The sequence below is a fragment of the Oncorhynchus mykiss genome, chromosome 18 (genome assembly GCF_057628025.1).
Source record: "Oncorhynchus mykiss isolate SJ-2025 chromosome 18, ASM5762802v1, whole genome shotgun sequence".
Lineage (NCBI taxonomy): Eukaryota > Metazoa > Chordata > Actinopteri > Salmoniformes > Salmonidae > Oncorhynchus > Oncorhynchus mykiss.
In genome coordinates, this window is record NC_143039.1 from 31,556,680 (window position 1) to 31,576,308 (window position 19,629).

Consider the following 19,629-nt stretch of genomic DNA (forward strand, 5'->3'; position numbering starts at 1 on the left):
TGTGTGTGTGTGTGTGTGTTGAATTAACAGCCAAAGACATTGTAGAATCACTTTGTTTATCATATATAGGCCCATAAAAACACATGCTTTAATAATAATAATAATAATTATACTTTTAATAAGCATGGAATATCACCAGCCTACATTTATGAGGCTGCACTCCTTAAGTCAAAAGATGTCAATAAATTACCTGATAAATAAATATACATACAGTACTTCAGAAAGGACACATTATTTCATATAAATAAAACCAAGTATCCTAAAATAAACCCATGAGAAAAACTAAAACAATCAAATTAAGCAAGAAATACAAGGAAAAAAGTACTGTAACAGTGTTTATGTACAAGACAGAAGGTCAGAAGAATGCACACCGGAGGGAGACAGTGAGGAGTTACACATCTCTACTGTTTGTGCTGTACCGCCATCTCTGTCATAGCCTGGTCCCAGATCTGCTTGTGCTACCAAGCCAACTCCTTGTCACTCATTGTCATGCTAAAGCATGTTTGACAAGACATTGAGTGGCAAGGAGTTGACATGATGGCTTAAACAAGACTGGCACTCAGGCTAATTTGCTAACACTTCCTATGAATGCGCTCTTCATAATGTACAATAAGCGCATAATAAGTGCTCATGAATATCAATTTAATCTCTATGCATTATAGTGCATTATACATAGCTCATAAGGCATTATACATGTGCTTATAATGCATTATTAAGAAGCCATTCATGAGAAGTGTTACGAACTATGCACGTGGTTGTTAGATGTGGGGCGATCAGGCTAGAGGGGGATAGGAACCATTGTCTGGTGAGGTGAGGAGGACAATGCCACGGGAGACAGATAAGAGAGGGGGACAGGAACAGGAAGGAACCACTGAGTCATGCAGCCAGGTAGGTTTCCCCTGGAAGATTCTGGGAAAGGAACTTCCGATTCTTATACCATGTCCTGACCCCACAGCCCAATGGGGCAATCCTAATAATAACAACATCAAGCCTGTATTATATTATCACAGTCTGAGTCAAAGACAATAATAAACCATAGACGTCCTGTAATTTACTGATACACTACAGACAGAATGTTTTAACCCATATTCAGAACACCAATGCACATTATGTAGGGGTTCTTTGTTAGGCTATCCTCTGTGACCTGAATGGTCCTCTCTGTAGAGTGGTCAATACTCTCGTTGTATTGGTCGATCGTTTATTCTGACCCCTTTCTGTTTTGAACTCTTTATTGACCCCTTACTGACCCTGTGCTGACTTCCTGTAGTGTTCCTTTTGGTAGGGCCCCGGGCAGGTTAGACCAATCGCCATCCACTGTTTCCTTGCTTGCTCCCTGATTGGTTCACTGTTGCTCCTCTGCTAGACATAGGCCTACCCTCATTCCTATCGCAACAAATTTGTTGTCTGTCACTATAATAATATAGCACGTTATCATATAGTCTCTCACATGTCTCATTCAGTGACCACTGCCGATAACCCCTATCCCACCGCTGAATGGTACAGTCCAAGTAAGGGCAATCACAAGGCACCCATAAATCCACCGGATCTCCCAACTTCCGTTAAAGAAGGGGGAGTTCAAACTGCTTTCCAAAGACGGATATCGTCCAGCACCAAGAATGCATAATGCTTCCTCTTAAAATACACATATTCTTCTCCTTCCCAGGAGGTGATCTGTTGTTGGGCTGGCATGGCACAGAGCATGGCACAGAGCAGGGGTGTTTATTACTAGTCAGTTCTCATCAGAAGGTCCCAACTCCATAGAAGGATGGAACCGTAGAAATGCAGTACAAAAGGAACTGCCTGTTGACGACAGGGAACGATTTGAGGAATTAAGACTGCCGGAGCAGTAGACACACTTTAAAATCTTTTCAAAATCCTGAAGAGAGAGGATTGTAATCCGGTGTCCGTGGTAAAACGATGCCTCGTTCGAAACCTGAGCCATGCTTCTTTAAACTGTGTCCTGATGGAGACTGGCTGGAGAGAGAGAAGCCTCGGGTAACATCTTTCCATCCAGTTGGAGGCCCTGTATTTCTCTCTCTGTTCACCAGGTCCAGTTCCACTGCAGTGTTTGTGGATGTGTGTACAGTATTTTCATGCATGTGGCTGGTGTGTGTGTGTGAAACAGAAAAAGGAGTTCAGGCCTTTACTATTCACATACTCTGATTGGCTCCAGCATTGTGGTGGGGGAGTGGTCAGTCAGACCTAAACTGCAATACAGGCCTATGGGGGTGTGGTCACACCTTTTGGGGGGTGTGATGTGGCTGCCAGATTCATACTGCTGTACAGGTTTCTGGGGGTGTGGTCGGACCAGTGGTTAGGGGAGTGTTCAGACTCGTAGTAAGGGGCCTGCCGCCGCAGTGAGGGGCGTGGTGGAGCCGCAGTCATAGTCCACATCCACATTGGTGTGAGCCCCTCCTCCCCCCATCAGTCTGCCCCCTCCAGGATACGGCCTAGCCTCCACCTGTCTGTCCCGGAAACTCTGGATGTAACTCTGTAGAGAGAGAGAGAGCGAGACAGAGAGAGAGATAGCGAGACACAGAGAGAGACACAGAGAGACAGAGACAGACAGAGAGAGAGAGAGACACAGCGAGAGAGAGAGAGATTAATATTGCATGTTAGATCAGTGATGAGAGATAAAGGGAGAGAGAGAGGGAGCAACAGGAAAAGAGACAAAAAAATGGATGAATGCTGATAAGACACTGAGCAAGAAGAGATGAGGAGAATGGACAGAGAGAGAGAGAGAGAGAGAGAGAGAGAGAGAGAGAGAGAGCACACACTTGTACACTCACAGGCGATAGGACGTCCCCGTCAAAGCGTCGTATAGGGTTGGGTTTCCTGCGATAGGCGGGCTCGGGGTGCAGGGGTTTGGGAGGGTGAGAGCTGTGGGTGGAGTCTCTCTGTTGCTTATTCTTCCTCTTCCTGCTGCGGTCCCTCCGCTCCTCCTTCTGACGGATACGCATCAGCTGGACCCGCCGTTGCTGACGACTGATTATCACTGAGGGAGATGGAAGACGGGGTTCAGACATTACACACACACACACACACACACACACACAGTCAAAGAACACACCTACACACGCAATGACACTGTGCAGCTAGCCAGCAGATGTTTTCAAACACGCAGAAGAACGACCCAACGCGCCCTTTGACAGTTGCCCTGCTCCACATGATTGTGTTCTGATTGTGTTCATCTTTTTTATTTAGACTAGACAAGCAGAGCCAGGCACCATCTGGCAGCCAGGGAGTTCACCCAGCAATAATCTGCTTCACTCTCTCTCTCTCTCTCTTCCCCTTAAGCTACCTGCTCTTTGTCTCTCCCCCTCCCTCTCTTTTTCTCTCACTCTTGTTCTCCTCTTTGCTTACATTCGGGCGGCAGGTAGCCTAGTGGTTAGAGCGTTGGGCCAGTAACCGGAAGGTTGCTGGATTGAACCCCTGAGCTGACGAGGTCAAAATCTGGCATTCCGCCCCTGAGCAAGGCAGTTAACCCACTGTTCCCCGGGCGCTGAAGACGTGGATGTAATTTAAGGCAGCCCCCCGCACCTCTCTGATTCAGAGGGTTAAATGCGGAAGACACATTTCAGTTGAATACATTCAGTTGGACAACTGACTAGGTATCCCCCTTTCCTTTCAAGCACCTCTCTCTCTCTCTCTCTCTCTCTCTCTAATAAATAGCTCTGTCACTCTCAAAAGAAAAAGTCCACAACCTTTAGCATTGACGTCAGTGTAACCTCTCCAGCACCCAGATCTCAGACTCACCCTTGGTGTGGGAGTATCCTTCTGCTGTCACCTTCCACTGTATTAGCACCCCCAGGAGCGTCAGAACAGGCCACACCCCCAGCACCACCCAGGTGATCCAGCAGACGGGTCTCCCCCTGGGCGCCGCTTTCACCCTCTCGTACAGGTACAGCACCAGGGCAAACAGCTCCACAAAGTAGTCCAGCGCCACGGTGATCACCGCCGCCCCGAACACGGCCGTGGACACGGTGGTGAAGAAGCGCTGCCATTGGAGGGTGAGAACGGCGAACAGCATGCCCAGGCCGAGCAGCACCCCCAGGGGGACCCAGACCGACCTCGGGGGGCTGTTGGACAGCTCTTCCATGCCCACCAGGGTGGCCACAGCCACCAAGAGGCCCAGGAGGAGACCCACCATGAAGAGACCCACGGAGCGAACCAGCATGGTGACCAGGCCGCAGAGGGTGCCGATGCCCAGGCCGATGCCCACAGAGGCCTCAACACTGAGCTGGGTGTCCAGGACGCGCTCCTTATAACACAACAGGAAGATGACGATGGAGCCAAACATCAGGCCCGTCAGGAACATCACCGCCTTGAAACAACGGTAGCCTGAGGAGAGAGAGAGACAGGGAGTCTTGTCTTGAGCATAGAGAACCACCAAATTGTGTTCCTTTTAATTCTGCGGCCTTGAGATGGTCTTGTTTGACCATCTCTGTCATGCGTTTACCTTGGCAGTGTACATAAACGTACCACGTCAATAGTATTATTCAATTAAATTGGATTGGGATAGCGAGAGACACATTTTTTATCTGAGAGAGAGAAAGAGAGAGATGGGGGGAGAGAGAGAGAGAGAGCGCGAGAGAGAGAGAGCGAGAGGAGATGATTACCCTATGCATAGCCCCGGAGCGGCTAAATTCTCCAGAATATTAGCCCAGTGTTGCTTGAAATAAAATCATCAGTTGTGCTTCACCCTGTTTATCATAGTCTCAGAGAGGTTCTGCAGCAGCGTCAAATGAACATCACCACGGAGACTAATGAAATAACCCGTAGCTCCTTCCTCCTTGGAAACACTATGTCCATACTACAAAGAATCTCTTTTGCTCACCGAAGAAGCAGTAGATGATGCCGAAGAGGCAACACATGGAGCACACGACGGAGGGAACCACTTTGTAGCGCCGGCCCGTCTCCTCGCAGCCGTCCAACCGCTCAGGGTTTAGGTCCTGAGGGGGCGGGGCCAGCTTAAGCCCCAGCGTTTGCAGCGCGGACGTCATGGCGACCAGGGAGTGATGTAGTGATGGAGAAAGTGAGAACGAGAGATGGAGGGATTGGGGTTTTCAGGAGAGGGAGGAGGAGGGCAGGGAAGATTAGGGAGCATTTCCCATCCACAAGAATCCACCTGTAGAAACAGAGAGAGACAGAGAGAGAGAGAGAGAGAGACAGCGAGAGAGAGAGACAGAGACACAGGGAGAGACAGAGAGAGAGAGACAGAGACACAGAGACAGAGAGAGCGAAAGAGAGAGAGAGAGAAAGAGAGGACAACGTTAGACATGTACGCATTTACTATAGTTGTTGCAAAATACCCCCACACACACACACAGGTGTTAAGTAGAGCATTGATCAAGAGTTACAGAGGACAGGCTCCCTGGTGTTTGGATCAAGCATTTAAGTATGAATATCATCTCTCAACACATTGGAACAAACATCAGAGACACAGTCGTATTGCTCTACACGCACGTTCTTCTATTTGAACAGTGACTGACTCTCTCCCACACAAAGACACTGACATGTGCTTCATTAAAGCGCTCACCCAACGACCTCGTTTCCCTCATTCCCACTCTTCCTCCTTTGTTCTCTCTCTCTCCCCGTCTCTCTGTCTCTCCAGCCTTCTGTGCGAGGAGGTTTCTGGGTCAGATGTTGGGTTACATAAGGAGCCCAGTGTGTGTTAATGAGCTAGTCTCATGATATTCATGAGCTCCATATTGTTCCCAGCATGCATCACTTCACCTCCCCGATACCTCGCTATCACTCACCCTCACCTAAACTTCACCCCTCTCTCACTCCTCCCCTTTCTCTCTCTTTCCTCTCTCTCTCTCTCTCTCCTCAATTTTCTCTCTCCCATGGCAGGTTTCATTATTTCTCTCCAAGAAGGTGTGGCTCTGACAGCTATGGGGTTACTGCTAACAGGTTTCACACCATTTAACATCACAGAGGTGAAGGTGCTGCTTGGGTAGACAGTATTAGCATGTCAGCATTTACCAAGGCCTCTGCATATGCATCAACCAGAAAGCCAGGTGTGTGTGTGTGTGTGTGTGTGTGTGTGCGTTTGTTTCTCTAGGTGGCTCAGTGCCAGTGTCAGGCCTGATCAATGGCCCAGCATGAAGCTGTGTGTCTGAAGTGATGTATCATCCACCTGAAGGCAGAGTAAACACATTGATGTAAATAAACTGAAGCTGCAATAGGTCTCTGTGGGATACCGGGTCTAGTGAAACATCATGGATCCCTGGCTGACTCTACAGTGTCAACTTGGATTTATGAAACCCTCCCTGAGGTATGGATTAAAAATAGAATTGGGTTGGAGGCCTTCTCTTTTGCACTACGCCAACATGTACTGCGCTAAAACTGGATTGGACAGGACTCTACGTATGTAGTAGGTGTGTAGACGACATGATTAGCTATTGAGTTATTACATTAAGAAACATGTCTAGTTAGGGTCGCTAGTTTAGAAGTGGACAAGGAGAATAGGATCTCGCTGTCTCCTTCTGACGCTGACTAAATCCTTCCAACCCCATAAGTCACATCTAGCTGCTCTCCTCTCATCCAGACATGTTATAATAATCATCATCTTTCCGTGCGGATTACCCCATCTCAGCTGAACACCCGAGAGCGGGATGGAGCGCCACTAAGCTGTTCTAGCAGCAGATCCAGGGTTAGAATAGAGAGTTTCTATGTTTACAAGAGATCCTCTGTTAAAAAAACACAGTTCAGTGGAAAACAGCTTGGCATTCTTCCACAGTAACACATTCCCACTTCCTGTCTATTGTCATGACGACAGGAGGATGTTTGGATTCCCGAGCATGTCCTTGTCCAAGTTGCTTGTCTGACCAATGGGATAGCTGCCTAAACCACCATAGCAACAGTCAGAGAGCCAATCAGTGCCAGTCTGGCTGTTCCTCTCTGTTGGTTAGTATCTCTCCGTCCTCTCCTGTCTACTTGTTCACAGCCTTCCAGCTCTCTCCGTTTGACAAGTCTCCGCTCATGTCAGATGTAAAACAATGACTCAAGATACAGAACACAACACATAGTGGCCTTGCTGGATTATTTTGCCTCACACTCATCCAGTGTCGGTCAACGTCGTGGAGTTGGTGTGCGAGAGTAGCGAGCGTCCATTCACATACACCGCGTAGCGTATGCTGGCTCACGAACGTGAGGAGAGTTGTAGCTCGTAAACACGAGCCGTTTATAAAATAACTAGATACGTCTCGTTCTTTCCACATAGCAGTATTCTCTCTTGAAATCCGAGTTCCCCAAGTTATCCAGACGTAGCCTGCCTAAACTATATGCCAAGCTATGGTCGAAATTGACAGGTAGGCTGCAATTGTTTCACTGATATTGATAAACCTTAGCTTTCAGCCCGATACATTTTAAACGACATATTTAGTCTACTTAGCACAGGGAAGATCATAACAATTCCTCTTGAATTATTTTTCTACAAACGACCCTTTCCATCTTTAGACCACATTTGATTCATTCGAAACCAAGGCACATGGACTTTGTTTGAACTTTATTAATCAAATCGGCTGCAAGCTGATGCCAAAACTAGAGGCTGGTGTGAAAGTGTGGAATAGTGTTAGATCCTAAATTTAGTCCCAGCCATTTAAACTCCATATGGAGTGTCTATACACTGGTGATTACCTGGACAGGGTGGAAACTGCAAACACACTCATTGAATGGCTTTCCACATCATATCTTTTTTAGAACAGAATCAATCGAGTAACTGGCGTTTTTCCTGGTCAGGTCACAGGTTCAGGGCAAACTCAGGATCTAAGAATATCATATGATAGAGGGCAATGTGGTGTGGATAAAACCATGGTATTTATATACTGTAGGTGCTGTGAAGTGTAGCAGCCTATCCTGTGAGATGGGTGGAGTTTGTCCACTGCCCAGCAGCATCATGTTATAGTCTAACAGACATTCAGCTGGCCTGTGTGTGTGTGTGTGTGTACTGTCGATGACTTCCCCTCAGCCAGTGGGGCAACCAGAGCAGACAGCTTTACTTGCTGACATCATCTCATCTGACAGATGCTCAAATCTACTCAGCCATATGTTAACAGACAGCATTAATATAGCTGCTGTGAACCCCCCTGCTGGTGTGGACAAATTAGAGACTTCACTGAATGGACTGTGGGCTTTACAGGTCAACCTTGTCATAGGAAAAGGACATAAGCATGTGGAAAAAAGGCACGTTGACAACATTTTACAGTACCTGCCTCCCACTTCTACTCACGAATGTTCAAAAGGCACAATGTGAATACATTTTGATTCCACTATTTTCTGACACATTTTTCATCATGAATATTGTTCTGGAGGCAGCTCTGCAGAGTGGTCAATAGTAGGCACAGCCACAAAGTTATGAAATCTGATTTTAAACCCAACCCTAACCACACTGCTAACCCTCATCTTAAATTAAGACCAAAAAGCAAATTTTAGTTTTCAGAAAGTGTATTGAACTGAATTGAGAGAGAGAGAGCAGGTATACACACACACACGCACGCACACACACACACACACACACACACACCCAGCTGCACCTCTCCTTCTGGTCAAACCTGCTCCCTCTCTCTCTCTCAATTCAGTTCAATTCAATTCAAAGGGCTTTATTGGCATGGAAAGACAGTATAAGGGGTTGTGCTCAGGCTATAATCACCTCTAGACTGAGGGTTTGTGCTCTCTCTCTCTCTACTCATTCCAGGGTTTTACTTTATTTTTACTATTTTCTGCATTGTAGAATAATAGTGAAGACACCAAAACTATGAAATAATGTAGTAACCAAAAAAAGTGTTAAACAAATCAAAACACATTTTAGATTTCAGATTCTAGCCACCCTTTGCCTCAATGACAGCTTTGCACACTCTTGGCATTCTCTCAACCAGCTTCGTGAGGTAGTCACCAGGAATTTATTTCAATTAACAGGTGTGCCTTTTTTAAAAAGTTAATTTGTGGAATTTCTTTCCTTCTTAATGTGTTTGAGCCAATCAGTTGTGTTGTGACAAAGTAGGGGTGGACTACAGAAGATAGGTATTCCGACGCAAAAACCAGATATACAGTCACAAAAACCATCAAGCGCTGCGATGAAACCGGCTCTCATGAGGACCGCCACAGGGAAGGAAGACCCAGTGATACCTCTGCTGCAGAGGATACGTTCATTAGAGTTACTGGCCGGAGAAGTTGCAGCACAAATAAATGCTTCAAGGTTCAAGTAGCAGACACATCTCAACATCAACTGTTCAGAGGAGACAGCGTGAATTAGGCCTTCATGGTCAAATTGCTGTAAAGGACACCACTTCTAAAGGACACCAATAATAAGAAGAGACTTGCTTGGGCAAAGAAACATGAGCAATGGACATTAGACATTAGACCAGTGGAAATCTGTCCTTTGGTCTGATGAGTCCAAATGAAGATTTTTGGTTCCAACCACCGTGTTTTTGTGAGTCGCAGAGTAGGTGAATGGATGATCTCCGCATGTGTAGTTCCCACCGTGAAGCATGGAGGAGGAGGTGTGATGGTGCTTTGCTGGTGACACTGTCCGTGATTCATTTAGACTTCAAGGCACACTTAACCAGCATAGACACAGCATTCTGCAGCGATACACCATCCCATCTGGTTTGTGCTTAGTGGGACTATCATTTGTTTTTCAACAGCACAATGACCAGGCTGTGTAAGGGCTATTTGACCAAGAAGGAGAGTGATGGAGTGCTGTATCAAACGACCTGGCCTCCACAATCACCCGACCTCAACCCAATGAGATGGTTTGGGATGAGTTGGACCGCAGAGTGAAGGAAAAGCAGCCAACAAGTGCTCAGCATATGTGGGAACTCCTTCAAGATCGTTGGAAAAGCATTCCAGGTGAAGCTGGTTGACAGAATGCCAAGAGTGTACAAAGTTGTCATCAAGGTAAAGGGTGGCTACTTTGAACAATCTAAAAATATATTTATTTGTTTAACACTTTTTTAGTTACTACATGATCCCATATGTGTTATTTCATAGTTTTGATGTCCTCACTATTTTTCTGCAATGTAGAAAATAGTAAAAATAATGAAAAACCCTGGAATGAGTAGGTGTCCAAACTTTTGACTGGTACTGTATATGTGTGTATATATATGTGTGTATATATATATATATATATATATATATATATATATATATATATATATATATATATATATATATATATATAAATATGTATGTGTGTGTGTCTGTACAGAGGGATGACAGTGAAAGGGGTGGTTTCTCTCAGTATAATAGCCCTGCCATTTCGGATTGATTCTAGTGTTGTGGGGAAAAGAGGGCAAAGAGAGGGGCTAGGAGGGACAGGAAGCCATGGCTTTAGTCAGCCCCAGATCATCTTGCTGAGTGCCTCAGCTCTTAGCAACATGGAGATGAATATGTTTGACTGTATGTGCGTGTGTCTGCAACGCTCATAAGCCTCATTCAGAAACAGGACCAATCTCTATAGTACTCTCAGAGAGTTGCTCTTAGCTGCTTCTACACCTGCATTGCTTGCTGTTTGGGGTTTTAGGCTGGGTTTCTGTACATCGGCTGATGTAAAAAGGGGCTTTATAAATACATTTGATTGATTGACTGATGTGTGGCACCACAGTGACTGTATGTTTAGGATGGAAATGTCATCAAAGCCTTCAAAAAGAGGGCTGACTAACAATGGGGGTGAGAATTCTAACAAAGTATTCCGTCAGTCATTTAGATACAACAATGATCAGTGCTGAATGGGTGTATGTGGGTGACTGTATTTCTGCGTCTGTGCCACAGTCGTCGTGACTGACGCCTAGCCAAAGCGTGTACCAAATAAGTAGCCCAGTGAATGACTGGAGATACGCTGACACACACACAGTCCGGATCCCCCCCCCCCCCACACTGCCCACTCAAGCCTCCTCCTCTTCCTGCAAAGCTGTTGTCGTGCTACAGCCTGGCAGTGCAGTCTGGAGGTGATGTGCTGACTGGTGACTAGCCACAACCCACCATACAGGAACTGGACTCGCTCCAGTCTCCCCACACACAACCAGCAGGACATCGGCTGCATCCCAAATGGCACTCTATTCCCAATATACTGCACTACTTTTGACCTGAACCCAGTGCACTAAATAGAGAATAGAGTGCCATTTAGTACGCAGACATAATATAATACTCATCCTCCTACGACTCCACAGACACCTTTTGGTATATGTTTAAGGACAGTATGTACCTTGGTGTGGGGGGGGGGGGGGGGGGGGGGGGGTTGTGTGTTGGAGGGAGAGGTGTGTGTGTGTGTGTGTGTGTGTGTGTGTGGCTGCCTCCATTACTCCATTAGCAGATTGCACTAACCCATTTAGTCATCTCAGTGTTCTTGTCAATACAAACGTGTCACTACAGATGACAGTCTCTCTCTTTCTCACAATTACACAGTGTCGTGAGAAGAACACCAGTGGACATGTCACCGTGTATGATCATCCCACTGTGGTGAGTGGGCAACAGCAATAGCTGTGACACGTGTGATACCCAGCACAGGCTTGGCTTCCAATGCCAACCATATTTAACTTTTTATTTAAACTAGGCGAGTCAGTAAAGAACACATTGTTATTTACAATGATGGCCTAACCCCCCGGCCAAACCCAGACGACGCTGGGCCAATTGTGCGCAGCCCTGTGGGACTCCAAATCACAGCCGGATGTGACACAGCCTGGATTCGAACCGGGGGCTGTTGCACTGAGATGCAGTGTCTTAGGGAGCCATATAGCATAACTCTCATATGTACGACCCCACATACACTCTACGTCCCTTTGTAGCATTCCCCAAGAACATGGGGTGAGAGCAGGAAGTGAATTACATGAATGAGACCTGAGACTACACAGAAGAAAGAAAAGAAAGGGTGAATAAGAGTGAAAAAGGAGAACAAGAAAAAGAAAGAAAAGAAAGAAAAAAAGAAAGATAGAAGGCCAGATCTAACCAATGGGCTCCCCATTCCCCAGTGTTAGCTTACATAACCACTTCATAATGCATTACTCACTGTGTTACTGCTGCTGTGGGCTTTAGTCTGTCGCTGCTACTAAATGTCTTTTATAGACTTCATCAGATGTTTTCCCACTGTGTTACTGCTGCTGTGGGCTTTAGTCTGTCGCTGCTACTAAATGTCTTTTATAGACTTCATCAGATGTTGTTTTCTCACTGTGTTACTGCTGCTGTGGGCTTTAGTCTGTCGCTGCTACTAAATGTCTTTTATAGACTTCATCAGATGTTTTCTCACTGTGTTACTGCTGCTGTGGGCTTTAGTCTGTCGCTGCTACTAAATGTCTTTTATAGACTTCATCAGATGTTTTCTCACTGTGTTACTGCTGCTGTGGGCTTTAGTCTGTCGCTGCTACTAAATGTCTTTTATAGACTTCATCAGATGTTTTCCCACTGTGTTACTGCTGCTGTGGGCTTTAGTCTGTCGCTGCTACTAAATGTCTTTTATAGACTTCATCAGATGTTTTCTCACTGTGTTACTGCTGCTGTGGGATCTGGTCTGTCGCTGCTACTAAATGTCTTTTATAGACTTCATCAGATGTTTTCCCACTGTGTTACTGCTGCTGTGGGCTTTAGTCTGTCGCTGCTACTAAATGTCTTTTATAGACTTCATCAGATGTTTTCCCACTGTGTTACTGCTGCTGTGGGCTTTAGTCTGTCGCTGCTACCAAATGTCTTCATAGGGTTGCCCAGATGTTCTCGCACTGTTTTGGAGCTAGGAGGACAATTAGTGGGCTTTTCAAAAAATACAATGAAGCAAGCGCACATTTTCTTCAGGAAATATACACTTTCACGTTCTATTTCTTCCATCGGGTGTAACTATATTTTTGTGTCCAATCCCAGTCGCACAGATACAAACTGTGTTGCCGGTTACGTTCCTTTTTTTGCTTCCGATCTCCTCCTTCATCAACTTCATAATCAGTAGTCTGATCAAGTAAGATTGCATCATTCCATTCTCTCGTTTCCTCGGTCTCTCCCTTCCCCTAAATCGGTAGCTACAGATATCTTTGGGTTCGCGGGTCTTATCTCTTGTTCTCTCCCCAATTGAATTAAGGGCACAACCTAGTGCAGCAGACACGAGGTTATGTAGAACATTTTGAGATCAATGAAGTCTGGCTGGTCCCAGATCTGTTTCTGTTCTTTTGCCAACTCCTTATTGAATTGTTATGCCAAACAATGACACCAAAGGAGTTGGCAAGAGCAGAAACAGATCTGGGACCAGCCAGGCTAGGATGAATGTATGGATGCCCACGTAACTGAAGGAAGGCCAATGAACTACTGTGAGAATTCCGTGAGGTGTGTGGGACAGACCGAGCTCACAGATTTAGATCGCACACTTCCTATCAGAGACACTTTCTGACGAAGAGCTACAACTCGTGGAATTGGACACAAGGGTTTAGCGGCGATAACAGTGACAGTTATCAATCAATATAGCTGTTCAATTCAACCCTGAACCTCTAAAGCCGCCCGCACATGTCGATCAATATCCATCACTGATGTCTGACTGACTGTGGTCGCTGTGGAAACGCGACAGGCTGTGCCGCCGTGGTAACTAGGACAGCTGCGGTGGCAAGAAAGATCATTGGTGTGTATGTCAACACCATAGGGAGGGCACGGTGAGAGACAGTATCTCATGTGTTTCCCCCACACACAGTCCCGTAAGAGCCAGGCTGCTGTGTCGGGGCACCATAGGGACAATGAGAAACACTTGAGGTGGCAGTTGATAGTGATTCAACTAAAATGTCAAATTCTACCAGAGAAAGGAGACATGGTGTTAGACTTGGCCACTTTAGGCTCGTTGTTGGCCTATTTATTTGTCCTCCGGCTCTGGTTTTGATACTAGGCCCAGGCAGAGCTTCTCCGTGGAGGCCCAGACAGAGTGGTGTGGACCTGGGTTAGACGAGGATGTCTGGCCTTGGGATCACCTGGTTAGTCGGTGGCCCAAAGGTGGCACATAATGGGCAAAATACACTGCTCAAAAAAATAAAGGGAACACTTAAACAGCACAATGTAACTCCAAGTCAATCACACTTCTGTGAAATCAAACTGTCCACTTAGGAAGCAACACTGATTGACAATACATTTCACATGCTGTTGTGCAAATGGAATAGACAACAGGTGGAAATTATAGGCATTTAGCAAGACACCCCCAATAAAGGAGTGGTTCTGCAGGTGGGGACCACAGACCACTTCTCAGTTCCTATGCTTCCTGGCTGATGTTTTGGTCACTTTTGAATGCTGGCGGTGCTTTCACTCTAGTGGTAGCATGAGACAGAGTCTACAACACACACAAGTGGCTCAGGTAGTGCAGCTCATCCAGGATGGCACATCAATGTGAGCTGTGGCAAGAAGGTTTGTGGTATCTGTCAGCGTAGTGTCCAGAGCATGGAGGCGCTACCAGGAGACAGGCCAGTACATCAGGAGACGTGGAGGAGGCCGTAGGAGGGCAACAACCCAGCAGCAGGACCGCTACCGCCGCCTTTGTGCAAGGAGGAGCAGGAGGAGCACTGCCAGAGCCCTGCAAACTGACCTCCAGCAGGCCACAAATGTGCATGTGTCTGCTCAAACGGTCAGAAACAGACTCCATGAGGGTGGTATGAGGGCCCGAAGTCCACAGGTGGGGGTTGTGCTTACAGCCCAACACCGTGCAGGACGTTTGGCATTTGCCAGAGAACACCAAGATTGGCAAATTTGCCACTGGCGCCCTGTGCTCTTCACAGATGAAATCAGGTTCATACTGAGCACATGTGACAGACGTGACAGTCTGGAGATGCCGTGGAGAACGTTCTGCTGCCTGCAACATCCTCCAGCATGACCGGTTTGGCGGTGGGTCAGTCATGGTGTGGGGTGGCATTTCTTTGGGGGGCCGCACAGCCCTCCATGTGCTCGCCAGAGGTAGCCTGACTGCCATTAGGTACCGAGATGAGATCCTCAGACCCCTTGTGAGACCATATGCTGGTGTGGTTGGCCCTGTGTTCCTCCTAATGCAAGACAATGCTAGACCTCATGTGGCTGGAGTGTGTCAGCAGTTCCTGCAAGAGGAAGGCATTGATGCTATGGACTGGCCCGCCCGTTCCCCAGACCTGAATCCAATTGAGCACATCTGGGACATCATGTCTCGCTCCATCCACCAACGCCACGTTGCACCACAGACTGTGCAGGAGTTGGCGGATGCTTTAGTCCAGGTCTGGGAGGAGATCCCTCAGGAGACCATCCGCCACCTCATCAGGATCATGCACAGGTGTTGTAGGGAGGTCATAGCCTAGGATAGCCTAGTGGTTAGAGAGTTGGACTAGTAACCGGAAGGTTGCAAGTCCAACCCCCGAGCTGACAAGGTACAAATCTGTCGTTCTGCCCCTGAACAGGCAGTTAACCCACTGTTCCTAGGCCGTCATTGAAAATAAGAATTTGTTCTTAACTGACTTGCCTAGTTAAATAAAGGTAAAATAAAAATAATAAAATAAATACGGGCAAGTAGAGGCCACACACACTACTGAGCCTTATTTTGACTTGTTTTAAGGACATTACATCAAAGTTGGATCAGCCTGTAGTGTGGTTTTCCACTTTAATTTTGAGTGTGACTCCAAATCCAGACCTCCATGGGTTGATAAATTTGATTTCCATTGATAATTTTTGTGTGATTTTGTTGTCAGCACATTCAACTATGAAAAGAAAAAAGTATTTAATAAGAATATTTCATTCATTCAGATCTAGGATGTATTATTTTAGTGTTCCCTTTATTTTTTTGAGCAGTGTATATAGGATCCTACTTCAGTAAATCCTGCCTGGTATAGCAGATAATGGCATAGTGACAGCAACTGTCACGTAAACCCAACTGGCTCTCATCAATGGGTCAGCTAACCCATCAGACTGGATGGACTAGAAATCTCTTCATTCTGCCCATAAAAGGGGGTGGTGGTGATGGTGGGGTGGATCCGGGGGCAGATAGAGAGAGCGATGGGTTTATCTATGAGAGCTTTGTGTGTCAGCGGACATGGCCATGAATGCTACCAATTGTTTCCCCCAGCAGACTGCGGAGGCTGCAGCTCCTACACTCTCTCTGGGATGGAGTTCCTTTGGAGTCGTTAATGAACTGAACAGACCACTTAACGCATCTCTCAAAGAGACCCAGGAAGTCTGGTGGGAATCTAAGCGAGTTGAATTCCTTCTGTGTGTGGACCTAGAGGTGACTTGCAGTGGTTTTATTATTCACATAGAAAAGAGTCTCTCGCTCTACTGACTCTTCTAATTGAATCGACTCACCTGTATCTGTTCACGAGGCCAAATAATTAAGGTCCAGAAACAAGGGCTAGACCTTAGGCAGTTGTAAAACTAAATCCAGCATATTACTGTTTGTGCTCTTCATACTTATGATTCGGGTTAGTCCCAGTCTGTGTCAGTCTGATCTGGTGTGTGTGTTCTGAACTTAGACAGATAATGTGATTGGGACCTGCTATCTGTATGTGTAGCCAGGGGGAAGGACAGCAGAGGACTGGATGAATGCTATTACAATTCCACCTCATTCACAGCCCTCGTGCATACACGTTACACCTCTCCTCAATTCACCTCCCTTTCCCTTATTCGCTCTCTCCATCTCGGTCTGTATCCCACACCTTTTATATTGCGTCTTCTGCCATCATTCCTTCGTACATGTGCATCCCATCCCTCCATCTCTTATCATGTCTCTACGTTCTCCCTGTTCTTGTTCCTCCATGTCCCTCGCCTCGTCATTGTTACATAATTGGGACAGTTGACCAACAAAGCTTCCCGTCTCCACACCGTCTTCAAGACGCTCCTGCAGTGTAGGCCCCTCGGTGTTCACGACACTTCCCCCTCACTGAACCCCTACGCCACTCTCTCCCTGTGCACCCCGAGGAAGGAGTTTGATAAGATCCCAAAAACATCCCACCCTTGATCATTCAGGAACGGTATCTTGCGGCATGATGATTCAGCTCGCCACATCCTCATCCCTCTATACTCTCAAACGTGTGTTTCCTCTCCTCGTCTCTTCGCAATGGTTTGAAATGCATGACTGGATGATTTGTTCCTCGAATACAGAGGCGATGATGGGAAGGGAATGAGAGGAAGTCGTGCACTTAAACTACTGGCAGCCTAACACTTAGCCATCATTCGACCACACGCAGTAGGCAATAAAGGTATCTCTCTCTCTCTCTCTCTCTCTCTCCGAATTAAGTCATTTCATTTAACGCAACAATCTAAAAAAATATCTCAGCAGCTCATCAGGACATGGGATTAGAGCATCATAGCTACGCTCATCTCCATAATTAAAACAAATTCCTTAATCTCCATAAATCTGTGTACAAAAAGGTCACTCACAGAAATAGAGGTTTTCAGAATGTAAAACAAAACACCTGTCTGATAAGCAATACGACATTCCTGTTTGTGTGCATGTCGAGAAAAGACTCATATGACCCTGACCTCTAAACTAACACTGTCAAATAACAACACAGCAACGACCTCTGTCGTGAATCAATCAATTGTCTTCATGAACTCCCTCATCAATGGAGCTATCGTGAAATTCAATCAACGCAGTGATTAATTAATGGAATAAATCCCATGCAATTAGACTTGTTTTTGCTGTCAAAAGAACAATGCTTCCATTGGTCGATATGACAACACATGACAGTTAGGATGCCAATAAAAGGTCACGATGAGGACAGACAGACTGCGCTAATTAGATGCTCACTCAGCCACAGTGGTTTGTTCCTATGTAGGTCTATTGACATTGACTGGTGCTGCCTGGCCTGTTCTGAGAAGGGGTTGGAATTGAAGGGGTTGGAATTTCCAATTGGATCAGTGTCGGGGCAGGTTTGTTTTCAGGGCACGGCTGTTCCACTGCTGCCATGGAAATCAATGGGCAAACGTGCCACTCAATCTCCCCCACTGACAAACACGTGTACGCACGCATACACACACACACCTTTCCATGTGTTATCATAGCCTGAGATTTCTCTGGAAGGCAGATGTTCACACTAGGAGACAGAATCTACACAAAACATGAGAAATATGGAGAGAGATAGAAAGAGAGAGCGAGATCAGAAAGAGAGAGAGCGAGATCGGCTAAGAAAGACCGAGAGATATGAAACGAGAGAGACACAGACGCCAGATTGTTGTCAACAAGGCTCAAGATGCTGTCTGTTTGTTTTTCCTCTAGGATCAATTCAAACCAGTGTGCACCACCAACAGGCGAAGGAAAACCTCACGGTGTGAAGGCTGTGGGGCTGACAGATTGACTCCCTCACTAGAATAATAACACAGACAGCCATACAGTGATATCCTGTCTGTTAGGCGACAGAGCAGGTACTTCAACGTGTTTACCCTGCGACTCAATGACAACTGGACGCTTTCTTTCCACAACACACCGGTGAGAACTAAAGACTTTGTTTCCCTGAGCTAATAGCCTAAGCGTTTAGCTCAGTGGGCTATTCCACAGCATTGAGGTGCGCAAACGACCTGGGCTGAAACCCAGTCTGTCACTCACACCTCCAGAGGCTCAGCCTACCTATCTATTTAGACTGGATGTATGGCGGTGGTATTTCCCTGGTTTGCGCTTTATAATAGATTATGCTAGGTTGACTTCCCAAAGCGTCTCCACCACATTTGTATTGTAATGTAACGGACAATGACCCCGTGGTTGAAGCACCATTGACTGGAATGGAATCTTTGCACACTTGTGCTTTGTGGACAACATGGACAATGCAGGAATTAAATTATGATGGAATTGATGCTATAGTGCCGTCGGACTTGTAGAGGTCTGACTTATTTAATTAGACGTAAACAACCATTCCGTAGGATCAAATAATGCAACATCTTTCATTTGAAATTAGCGACCGAACCAATTGCCATTGAGTAGCTAGTCCAGTGGAAAATGGTTCGGCCTGGGATGCCCGCGGCATGGAATGTCCACTCGAATGGTTCCTATGATGAACAAATAAAGAGGCGACCCGTCTGCGGCAACTCACCATCGAAAAGCCTCAGCATCCTACGAAGCACTGCCCCAACCATTCTGTCCGCATCTTGTCCAAAAACGACTCCTTCGGCATCCCTCATTTTGATACTCACTCCCTGTGAATATGATAGACAAGTCAAAGCCCACAAGGGCGCGACCGATGATCCTAGCTTCTCCAGTTAATCCAACGTAGCCAGGCACACAAGGCAACTGTAGCCTAATTCAAAAATATACAGTGACTAGTCTACATTTATATAACATATACTATACTTGTATAGCATCATCTTAGAGATGTACCCTACATCTTCGTCCAATCCACATTCGAGGCTTTGCAGTGTGCCGACAAAAATAATAATGAGCTACCAGAGTGTACAGAGGAGACATATCGCATCAATAGGCTCATGCCGGGGCATACCATTCTGGGGCATACCATTCTAGGGAAAAGTGCAGGGCTGGATGGATGAGGATAAGAAGGAGGAAGCGCTCGAGGACAAAATATGGAGGAGGACAGTGGGCCCGACCCATGTGAGATGTTCTGAATACACTTTTTTTGTTGAACTATTCTAAACATCAACTAAATACATCCAGTGTTCGGAGTTGCCTTTACGTAGCTGTGGCTGTGGTCCATATAGGCTACTTAATAAATATGT

General features: G+C 46.3%; 1 protein-coding gene across 2 annotated transcripts; it reads right to left on the reverse strand.

Annotated features, from left to right (window-relative positions):
* Window positions 1-39: 39 nt before the first annotated feature.
* On the reverse strand, window positions 40-19,392 carry LOC110495867 (transmembrane protein 198). 2 transcript variants are annotated; one of them, XM_021571364.3, is made up of 6 exons: window positions 19,282-19,392; window positions 18,993-19,095; window positions 4,838-5,128; window positions 3,757-4,341; window positions 2,790-2,995; window positions 40-2,491 (listed from the first exon to the last, which is right to left on the reverse strand). In XM_021571364.3, the coding sequence occupies exons 3-6, from the start codon at window positions 5,001-5,003 to the stop codon at window positions 2,327-2,329; spliced, it is 1,122 nt and encodes a 373-aa protein (XP_021427039.1). In that variant the 5' UTR covers window positions 5,004-5,128; window positions 18,993-19,095; window positions 19,282-19,392; the 3' UTR covers window positions 40-2,326. The 2 variants fall into 2 exon arrangements, with proteins under 2 accessions (XP_021427039.1, XP_090064268.1); XM_090208142.1 differs by having other exon boundaries at window positions 19,250-19,363.
* Window positions 19,393-19,629: the final 237 nt, after the last annotated feature.